The 10,834-nt window shown below is 46.7% G+C and overlaps 1 protein-coding gene across 2 annotated transcripts in view; it reads right to left on the reverse strand.

The window, feature by feature from the left end:
- Window positions 1–7,623: 7,623 nt before the first annotated feature.
- Sbsn (suprabasin) overlaps window positions 7,624–10,834 on the reverse strand; it is a 4,867-nt gene continuing 1,656 nt past the window's right edge. For both annotated transcript variants that reach the window (XM_013522550.1, XM_013522549.1), the window contains exons 2-5: window positions 10,259–10,504; window positions 8,759–8,824; window positions 8,602–8,646; window positions 7,624–7,791 (exon numbers count right to left, since the gene is read on the reverse strand). In XM_013522550.1, the coding sequence (XP_013378004.1) occupies window positions 7,768–7,791; window positions 8,602–8,646; window positions 8,759–8,824; window positions 10,259–10,504 (381 nt within the window). In that variant the 3' untranslated portion in view covers window positions 7,624–7,767. The remainder of the gene's footprint in view (window positions 7,792–8,601; window positions 8,647–8,758; window positions 8,825–10,258; window positions 10,505–10,834) is intronic.

A 10,834-nucleotide genomic window follows, 5' to 3' on the forward strand; every position in this document is an offset into this window, starting at 1 on the left:
CGGGCCAGCCACCCGCAGGGAAGAGTGGGAGGGAAAGACCAGGGAGGGCACTGACCCAGACTGCATCCTGTTTACCTGGCCCTGGAGGGGCACTATGCCTGTGTGAGCTCATGGCACTCATGAGGGAGAGATTGCAGCTCCTCACTGCGCCCCCTCCCCACTTCCCCAGGGCCCAGGCAGTCCTGGCAAGGGAGAAGGGGTCAGCTCAATGTCAGGAGCCGTCAGTCAGCACCACGGTCCCAGCTCTGAAGGAACTTGGACATCCTCCCTTGGCCTTATCCCTGCCTAGCAAGTGTGACTGCTTCTTTATTCTCAGAGGCCCCAGGTCCTCCCACTTGGCACTGCCTTGAATCACTGGGACTCATCTCTTGTTTAGGAGGGGCTGGTTTCCATCTGTCTTTCTCAATGTCTTTCAGTCAGTCTCTCCCTCTCTCTCCACCCCAACACCCGCACCCAAACTTGTAACATCCAACACTTCTTAGCATGTAAACACCATTCCTGGCCGTCTTTGGCTTCCACCTCCATGTTGTTCCGTCACTGGCTCTTTGATGATGATGATAATGATGGTGATAATAATAACAATAAGAAGAACTGCAGCTCCAGCTTATCAAGGCGTTTTTGTCATTCTAGTGTCTCCTAGCAGCCCCTGCTTGTCAAAGTCCCTTAACTTCTCTCCTCATGGAGCTGATTTGGGTTTTGCTCTGAAGTCCCGGGTGAGGAGAGAGGGTGCAGGAGTAAATCTAGGGCCCTCGGGGTTAGTGCTGGAGATCCCAGCCCCTGAGCTCGCTGCTTCCTTCTACTGGAGGCCAGAGTCATGGGCAGAGGACTCGCTGACTCAAGACTCCTTCCCAGACTCCCGCCCCCACGTCCATCTTCGTGGTGTTGTATATCTGCTCTCACCCTTTTCCGCTAACACTTCTCTTAAGACCAGCCTACTTTCTGACTTAAGTATATTTTAAGAGAATGCATTTTATTACTAACATAAATGGAAAGCCAGGATCATTAGTCCATAGATAGAAAGTGCCAGAAAAACAGGTACAAACAATGACATTGCATTATAACTGGCTACAGTTCCTAGGAACACCAGCCCAGAAAGTAAGTCTTTCTCTTTAACCTAATCTGAAAGCTTAGAAGAAAACTGACAAGAAAGGACATTTCTCACTATGATTCAGCTACTCAAAGCCATATCCACAAACTATTGAAGCTCTCCCAAACAACCATGTCCTACTTTCTGGGATAAACTTCCCCCAGGCATCCTGGGCCTGAGGATCCACCTCAGGTCAGTATTACAGCACATTTATTAAGAATGTGTTGTGAATCAAATGGAATGTCCTATGCTTTCCTATTTATGACCTCAATTCACCTTCACTGTCAAGTCAATATTATTCCCCTTTTACAGATAAGGTAACTGAGGTCCAGAGTGGTTGAACATCACACACAAGACCATATATGAAAAGATTATGGGAAAGTAGAGTGGGTCAAAATGTGACCCAGATCTGTCTGATATCAAACAGCTTCTCTAACATCTCCATTCCTTTCTTTTTTACCTAACAGCACCTGACTCTGACATGCCTGGGTCATGTCTAAAACCTCCTTGTTCCAACTTTTCTCTCTTAAGTGACTACTTCGTTCATTCAACAAAACTTTATGGAGATGTCAATCCACGCCACACCTCCCCTAGGCACTAGAATGCAACGTGAGAACAAGACCTGCCTTTTTCTCCTTCGGAGCTCACTGTCAAGGTGGGAGAAGTTGACAATAAAGTTTTCAGGTAGTTATACTAACTATGAAGAAAAACACAGGGAGAGAAGGGGATAGAGGAGGAGAAAAAGCAGGTATTCTAAATATGGTAGTCAGGAAGGGCTCTTTGAGGTGTGACCAATGAACAGAGACGTAAGAAGAAAAGAGCAAGCCGTGAGGGTATCTGGGGATAGAGTATTCCTAGGACAGACATCAGTGGTGCAAAGGCCCTCAGGCAGGAGCCTACTTACAGCGAGAACCATTAAGGTAGTGGGGAGATGTGAGGAGATGAAGGAGATCAGAGAGATAAAGGATCCAGATGCTGGGGCTTGGAGGGCCACTGCAAGTACTTTGACTTGTTTCTTTATTAGCCTAGGTTTGCAGTACATAATGTTTATACAAATATAAAGGAGCAGGTACATGTACTTAACATATCTTAATTATTTTTATTCCCCTTCCTCTGTCCTCCCTGTCCCCTCCCTGGATCCCCTTCCCTTTTGTAAAAGAACTATCTCCCTGTTACCTATGACCCTATCGTTTCCATGATTTAAACGTTGGGTTTCTCATATAAGAGAAAGTATGTAATATTTAAACCTGTGTGTCTGACTTATTTCACTTAAAATTATGGTCTTAAGGTGCATCCATTTGCCTGCACATGACTCAAGTGTAGCCCTCTTTATAGCACAGTACTGCTCCATTGTGTGTAAATAATACATTTTCTTTATCCATTTATCTGGACTTATGGACTGCTTCCGAGACTTATCTATTATGAGTTGTGCTACTGTAAACATGGCTATTAATAGATCACTGGTATGGTGTCATTAACTCCTTTAAGAAGATATCTGTAAGAGAAATAGCTGGGTTGAATGGAATTTCTAGTTTTAGGTTTTTTGGGGAATCAGCATACTGATTTCTGTAGTGGTTGCACCAGTCTACATTACCACCAACAATGTAGAAGGGCAACTCTTCCCCCACAGCCTAGCCAGCATTTGCTATTATTTGATTTTTTGATGATAGTCATTCTCTCTGGAGTAAGGTGGAATCTCAATGTTGTTTTAATTTTCATTTCTCTAATGGCCAGAGATAAGCATTTTTTCATACATTTATTAGTCCTTTGTACTTCTGAGAAATGTTTATTCATTTCAGTTGCCAATTTTTTGATTGGATCTTTTTTGGGGGGGTCTTGTTTTTTTCATAAATTCTAGATATTAATCCTCTGTTAGAAAAGTAACTAGCAAATTTTTTTTCCCATTCTGTAGGTATGTCTTTATTTTATTTATTGTATCCTTTGCTGTCCACATGCTGACCAATTAAATAAAAAAGAAAAATAATGGAGTTAAAAACAGAAAAATACAATGACAGAAATAAGTCAATACCTTTCGTAAATAACTCTCAGTGTAAATGGCCTCAACTCCCCAACTACAAGACACAGACTGGTAGACTGGATAAAAAACAAAACAGACAAACAAACAAATTCAAGCTGGGTGGTGTGGCTCACACCTATAATCTCAGTACTCAGGAGGCTGAGGCAGGAGAATCACCAAGAGTTCAAGGCCAGCATGAACTACGTAGTGAGACCCTGCCTCAAAAACACAAAACAATAAACTACCTCAACAATTTTCTTCATACAACAGACACACCTAATCCAAAACAAAATTCACAGACTAAAAATCAAGAGGCTGGAAAACAATTTTCTGTGCACCAGGACCCTGAGGTAGTAATTAAGCAGAGGTAGCATCTTATTCTCAGGCAAAATGAGTTTCAAGTTAAACTGAACAGAACAGGCAAAGAAGTTCACTACATATTAGTCATGGGAACAGTACAACAGGAAGAGATAACAATTTTAAATATATACGCACCACACACTGGCATGCCCAACTTCATAAAACACTAGTGGACATAAAAGATCAAATAAACACCAACACAATCATAGTAGGAGACCTCAATACCTCACTTTTACAAATAGATGATAAACTAAAAGAATTAACAAAGAAATATCAGAGCTGAACAATGTCTTCAAACCAATGGACTTAATAGGTATCTATCAAGTGTTCTACCCTACTACAATGGGTAGAACTTTTTCCAAAATAGACCACCTACTAGTTCATAAAGCCTGTTTAAAAAAATACAAAAGAATTGAAATTATTTCATATACACCATCTGATTATAGTACCCTGAGACAAGAAATCAATTGCAAAAGAAACCACAGAAATTTTACAGACACCTGGACATTAAATAATAGTGGGTCACAGAGGAAATGAAGGAAGAAATTGAACAGTTCCTAGAATCAAATGATAATGTCAGTACAAAATACCAGAAAATATAGGACACAATGAAAGCAGTCCTATGAGGGAGGTTCTAAAGAAACAAGAATAGTCCAAACTCCAACCCAGTACAAGGAAGGAAATCGTAAAGACCAAGGTGGAAAGTAATGAAATTGAGACCAAACAAAAACAATACAGCTGAGAGTGGTGGTGGATCGTTGCAAGTTTGAGGCCAGCCTGGGCTACAAAGTGAGTTCAAGGCCAGCCTGAACTGCGTAATGATCTAAATTGCGTAGTGAGACTCTGTCTCAAAAAGACAAAACACACACACACACACACACACACACACACACACACGCACACACACACACAAAGAATCCGTGAACTAAAGAGCTGCTTCTTTGAATGAATACTTTGACTTTTGAGGCAGGTGCTAACAGAGTTCCTCTAGGATACAAAACGAGGAGGTTGGAGGAATACAGAGACCAAGAAGGAAACTTCAAGGAGAGAATGGAGATTGGATTCTGAGTGTCATGAGAAGATAAGGCCTTGAACCTCACTTATGTTTCTGTTCTCCTTATGGGCTCAAACCGGCACCAGCAGGCTCACAGTATTCACAGTGCTTCTTCTGGAGGCTAAGCTCAAGGTCAGCTTCACCATTTCCTAGTGTAATCTTCACCCACCTGTGCAACAGTTTCCTTGTCTGTAAAGACAGGGGAATGTGAAGATTACCGGATTAGTACGTATGTGTGGAGAGCTCAGGGAAGCGCTTGGTACCCAGAAGTAGGCAATGTGTGCTCCTGGCAGTGCTGGGTGTGTTGATACTGTCGGAGTGCTTCCTTGGCAGTCATTTAACTTTGACACACACACGCGTGCACATGTCCTGAAAAGGCCAAATGCAGAGACCTATTTTTAAAGAGGATCAGTTCTAGAGGAACCCTTTTCCCTTGCTGAGGGTCACAGGTCAGCCAGCCACCTCACCAGCGGAGATTACTATCAGGAAGTACTCTCTCATAAGCTCTGCCACCACAGCTCACTAGCTAGGTGGCCTCAGGCAACTCTCCCTTCTCTGAGCCTCAGCGCCATCATCTGTGAGGGGTAATCATGATACCTACCTCACAGGGTAGTTGTGAGAATGGATGAATCATGTGTGTAAGTGCTTAGCACAGATTCAGTAAGCGCCCAATAAAAGGTAGCTGTGAGAGTCCCACCCAAACTCCTCTCCCTGTTCTTCCACATCTGCAGAAACTGGTCCTTCTTCTCTGCTGCTCCCTGGCCTTGCTCCACCCTTCTCAGCAAAGCAGTCCACTTCTTGTTCACCCTTATTCCATTGCCTTTCCCAAGGCTTCCCAAGCCAGCTGCTCAAATACCAGACATTTTTGCCTGGCCTTGACCCCACCACCCTTGAACCTCTTAGTCTAGTGAGGGGAATGAGTGTTAAACAAATAATTTTCATAATATGATTGTAAACTGTCATAAGCAATATGAAGAACAAGATTAGGGTGCCGTGAGAGATAATGACAATTAAGATGGCCTTTCAGGCTGAAGAGTCAAAGTAGCAATGACCTTAAGGGGAAGAAGGAGCCAGTCTTGGGGACAGAGAGCCCTGGGGGACAGAAACTTTCTTAGCAGCAGGGACAGCAGAAAGAGCCTACAAGCAAGGAGTGCATCCTGGTATTTCCTTTACCCTTCAAAACAAGCTCAAAGCCTTGCTTTTCCAGAAGCTTCCCAGAAGTGATCCCCATGACCACCACCACCACACATATGCATACACATACACAAGCATAATGAATTATCTCATATGTCTTTGGTACTTTGAGGTTCTAACTCCACTCCAAGCAAACCAGCAAGAAGATGTACATATAAATGAAGTCAGTTAAAGTTTTTACTTGATAAAAGCACACGCTGTCTTCAATATTGCCTTTGCAAAAGCAGGCACTGTGGGATTCCTTCAAGTAGAGGCTCCTTCAGTGTATAGGAACCAGAGTCCAGGAGAGAACAGACCCCGAGCAAATGTCTGCTGTGCGTGACTTGTTCTGTTTAGTAAAGTATGGCACATAGACGTCTGCAGTTTACTTTGAAAGGCATCTGAAATGTACTGATAGGTGGCTAGATGTATAGATGTGTGATCAAGCCAGTGTAATAAAATGCTCATGGTAGATTCTAAGTGGTAAGAATGCGAGTGTCCACTGTCAAACTCTTTGGAACTTTTGAAACATTTTCAAAATAAAATATCAAGAGCAGAAGGAAGGAACAGACATAATAAGATGATGGCATTCTACAAAATAAGGAAAAAGGCAGTGAATATAGTTTCAAAGACATCATGTTTATTGTAGAAATGCAGGTCCTTCCACTCCCTAGTATGTCCTTTAAGCTCTCTTATTGATGCATTGTTTTGTATTTGTTTTCATATTCTATTTACATGCCTGTCTCCCTGAATGGCCAAATTCCCCGAGGGCAAGAACACTGGCTCTTAGTTTTGGTCCCAGGATAGATGCAATTTCAGAGCTGGAAGCAGTGATTGCAGTCCATACTTGCAGATACCTCACCACCTTTATAGAGGAGGAAATTATGGCTCCCGGGGGAGGGAGGAATAAGCTGCCCCCAGGCATTTGTTTCTGGTGGGAATGCAGGACACCAGTGCCCTGCCAGTGCTTGGAAAGCCATAGAGAGATTCTGGAGACAAGTGTGAGAGACAGGACTACCAGACGCAGGACTGCAGCTTTCTCACAGCTTGTGTCCTTGCCCCACGGAGCCTCAGTTTCCTCCCCGAGACAATGGGGCTAGTAAGAGGACTTCTGCTTTTAAATCATGGGAGTCTTACGTGGTTACAAATGCCTTCACACAGTACTGGAGTCTGTTAAGTGTTCCGTACATAGTGGTTGCTCTCATGACTCCTCTGGGCTTTGAGCGATCCATGGATCTGAAAACCAGGCCTTCTGTGTCTCCACTGGGTCACTAGTAAAGAGGCCTCCCGCTGTCAGCAGTGTGTCTTCCTGCCTGAGCCTTCTGCCTTCCCTCCTCTTCCTCAAAGGCTCTCCCATGTGTCTCTGTCCACTCTCCTTATCCCTATGGTGCCAAACAGAATAGCGTTCGTGGCTCTCTGCCTCCCCTTACTGATCATGCAACCTTGGCCTCGTTTACCAGTCCTGCACGCCTCCACATGCCTCCCTATAAAATGAGGCCAGTAACAGTACCTCTTACCTAACTGAATGGTTAGGAGGGTTCAATTATGCCATGCATTTAAAGCACCCAGCACATTTTCATTACACAATAAAAACAAGCTACTATTGTTATTCTTTGGGTGCCACCCCCTGCACTAGAATGTTACCCCCTTTGTCCTCACCTAGGTGCCCTCCCTGGTGCCCTATCTCCCCACCACTGACCAACAGTGGCTTTTCCTGCATCGGTGCTCTTCCCAATGCTGAGCTCAAACTTTGCATACTAGCAAAGCATGGCTTGTCCCCATGAGCTGCCCTCTTTGAGCCGAAAAGCTTGAAGTATCCACCTCAATCCATCCTGTGCAGCAGACCCCAGCTCCTTTATCAAAGAACAAGAAGAGAAAATGCAAGCCCCTCCTACTACCCCACCCTTCCTCACAGAGCACAGTGGACCACAGTGAGAGGAGACAGCAGGTCACATTTATTCACAAATCTCAGTACAGCCTCCTTAAGGGACTCCAGGAACCTCTCCCCCACCCCCAGCTCCTCAGGGCATTTCGGCGGGTGTGACAACAGGAACGTTAGTGTGCCAGGCCATCAGTTCAGGGCATGATGTTGGTGATGCTCTGGAAGAGAGGAGAGAGGGAATAAATGTAGGGCGCCAACCATCAGGCACCCTGGACCTGGACCTGCACCCCACTTTCAAGAAGTAAGAAGAAGACTTGGAACTAGCTTCAGGATGGTGGCGCCTCATTTGGAGAGAATAAGGAGTCAGTCCTCTCAACTAGAGAGGCTGGGGTCTCTGTAAAAAGCAAGGAACCCTGTCCATTTTGCCTCTGAAGACCCCCTGCCGCCCCTGCAGCCTGGGCTAGAATGGGACTGTCACACGCCCTCAGCCCTGAGTCCCCATCTCAGGCAGTAGATACACTAAGTACGAAGACAGAAACAGGACTTTGGGCCTAGAGAAGAGCCAGGGGTCCCAGGAACCTCACCCTCAACCAGGGAAGAAGAGCTCTGAGTGCCCACTGCCCAGCACGCTGACGCAAGGCAACAGGCGTGGGGTTACAGAGCTGTTTCCACAAGGGCGGAGAGGGAAGCCAGCCAGCTACTGGGAATCCAAGGAGAGATGGCAGGCGCCGTGAGGTTGTGTGGAGGGATGGTTCAACAGTCCCTCCCTCTCTGGCTCCCAGACGCTAAAGTGCCCCGGAGGTTGTTTTCACCAGCTGTGTTTGCCTCAGTGGGAATGGAGTGAACCCAAGAGCTGAAAGCCAGAGCAGGTGATGAAGGGGAGGAGCCAGCCAGGAGAACAGGTTGCATGTCTCTACAGAGACTGAGTCTGCCCACAGAGAAGCTGTCCCCAAACAAGCCATGGGAAAGGGATGGAAGATCTTCTCCCAGGACAAAGAGCAGAAAGTAGAAACCATACAAGCACTTACTCTCCACAGACTCAAAAAGTTGATGAAAGGCTTGATGACCGAGGCCTGGAATTCAAGGAGAAAATGTCAGTCACCAGCTCCCACCCGACCAACATCCACTCCAAGTGGCCTCCATCCCCCACCACCACCAGGCCCATGCTATGCCCAGAAGACTTACTCCAGATGTTACCGTGGTGGTTGCGGTTCCTCCGTGCTGGCCGGTATGCCCGCTGTGTGGAGAGCCCTGGCAACAAAGCCCCAACAGTTGTTATCACCCCTCTGCCCTCAAGGGTCTCCCAGATTCCTTTTCCCCAGGGACCTGCTCCGCTTTAGGGTGACTGGGGCGGGAGGCACAGGCTGACTTTGCATCCTCACTCTCTGTCAGAGAGAAAACCCAAAGCCCACAAGGCTGTGGGAACTGTGTGCGAGATGGGAAGGATGTCTGCCTCCTATTGACTGGCCTTTCATGAACTCCTTTTACTCTGGTGTTGGGGAAACACTCCTAATCACCGAGGGCCCTAATGGGAAAGTAAACCCAGAAGGTCCAGGCAAATGCCAGGACCATAGTTTACCCTTAGCTCTGACCTCAAATCAACCCTTCTACACAGTCTAGCCTCAACCCTACCTCAGTCACATCCCTGTCCTTGACCTCACCTCATCACTCAGCAGTGTCTCCCCAGCTGTACCCCAACCCCTGCTTCTCTTGCTGTCTGAAATCCCACCTCAAATCGCCCTGCCCAGCCTCCACTCAGGGGGTCTGACTCAGGTCCCTCTTTCTTCACTGGCGCTTCCTCCCCACCCAGCCCTCACTGGCTCCCTGCCTGCCAGAAGATGTGGCTCTGAGCCTTGAGGCCTGGGCCAGTCCTCAAGATGTTTTCATAATGTGCTAATCCGGTGACTGCTCTTGGAGATTGGAAAATGGGGAACTGAAGTGTACACAGGCAGCCTCCTGCTGTCCCCAAGCAGCTCCCTCCTTGATGCCTATTTTTTTTGTGAATGGTGCTGCTCTCCCAGGCCCTAATATCTGTTCTCCCTACATAAATGCACGAGAGAAAGCCTTCAGCAGGCCTCTCTTGATGAGGCAGTGTAGAGGAAGAGGAAGAACCACAACCTGTAATTCTCCAACTAAGCACTCGCCACCTGACCTTAACAAATCCCCTTAGCCTTGGTTTTCTTATCTGAGCATCAGGGAGTCAGCATCCTCATCCCAGCCACCTTAGAGGATTGTTACAAAGATTCAGCACAAAGCAGCTTATCTCCAAAAGGTGCTCCTCCTCATGCACACTCTTACACTCTGGTTGTTCTCAATAATCATTCTGTTTGCAGTGGAGAGCTCTGATTTGAGAACTGTTTCCTGTTTCCAAGAAAGACTACATGTTCTTCCCTTTAATCCCTTCAGTAGGAGGGCAGTTTCCTAAAGGTGGGACTGGGTCCCTTGCCCACATACAAGGTAGGCTTTGCAGATAAGATAGTTTAATTTATCTGACCCACTAATCACCAGCTCCTTAGTAAAAGAAGGAAAAGGGAGAAGAGGAATGCAGTTATGTGGCTTCCCAAGCTTCTCTGAGCAATGAAGACCACACGGCCTGCCCAAATATCCCAAGGGTTTAATCTCTCCCTCCCGATCCCTCTTCCCCAGTTTCCCCAGTTTCCCATTTCCCCATCCCTGTTCACCTACATTCAGCAGCCGGTTGGCCTCCTTGCTGGCTTGGTTGACCCCATTATGAACATCCTGCTGCAACCTGTCCATATCCTTCCCGGCCTGACCAGCAGCATGGTGGACACCTTGGCCAAGTTTCTCCGCCTCCTTTCCGGCCTGACCCGCAGCGTAGTTGACCGCTTGGTCATATTTCTCTGCCTCCTTCCTGGCCTGGTTGACCCCAGCATGGACCCCTTGGGCCATTTTGTTCGCCTCCTTTCCGGCCTGTTCAATGGCATGGTGAACTCCCTGGCCAAAGTGCTCCACCTCCTTCCCAGCCTGGTTGACCCCAGGTTGGACATCATGGATTACCCTTCCTCCCTCTTTGCCAGCCTGCCCTGCAGCATATTGAGTATCATGGCCAAACTGTTGTGCCTCCTTTGCAGCATGGCTAAGTTCACGGTGGACCCCTTGGACTATTTTTCCCTCCTTCCCACCCTGACCAAAAGCTTGGTGGGTCCCTTCACCTAACTTCTGTCCCTCCTTTGCAGCCTGACCAAAGGCTTGGTGGGTCCCTTCATCAAACTTCTGTCCCTCCTTTGCAGCCTGACCAAA

Source organism: Chinchilla lanigera, unplaced genomic scaffold (genome assembly GCF_000276665.1).
Source record: "Chinchilla lanigera isolate Chin_1 unplaced genomic scaffold, ChiLan1.0 scaffold00067, whole genome shotgun sequence".
Taxonomy (NCBI): domain Eukaryota; kingdom Metazoa; phylum Chordata; class Mammalia; order Rodentia; family Chinchillidae; genus Chinchilla; species Chinchilla lanigera.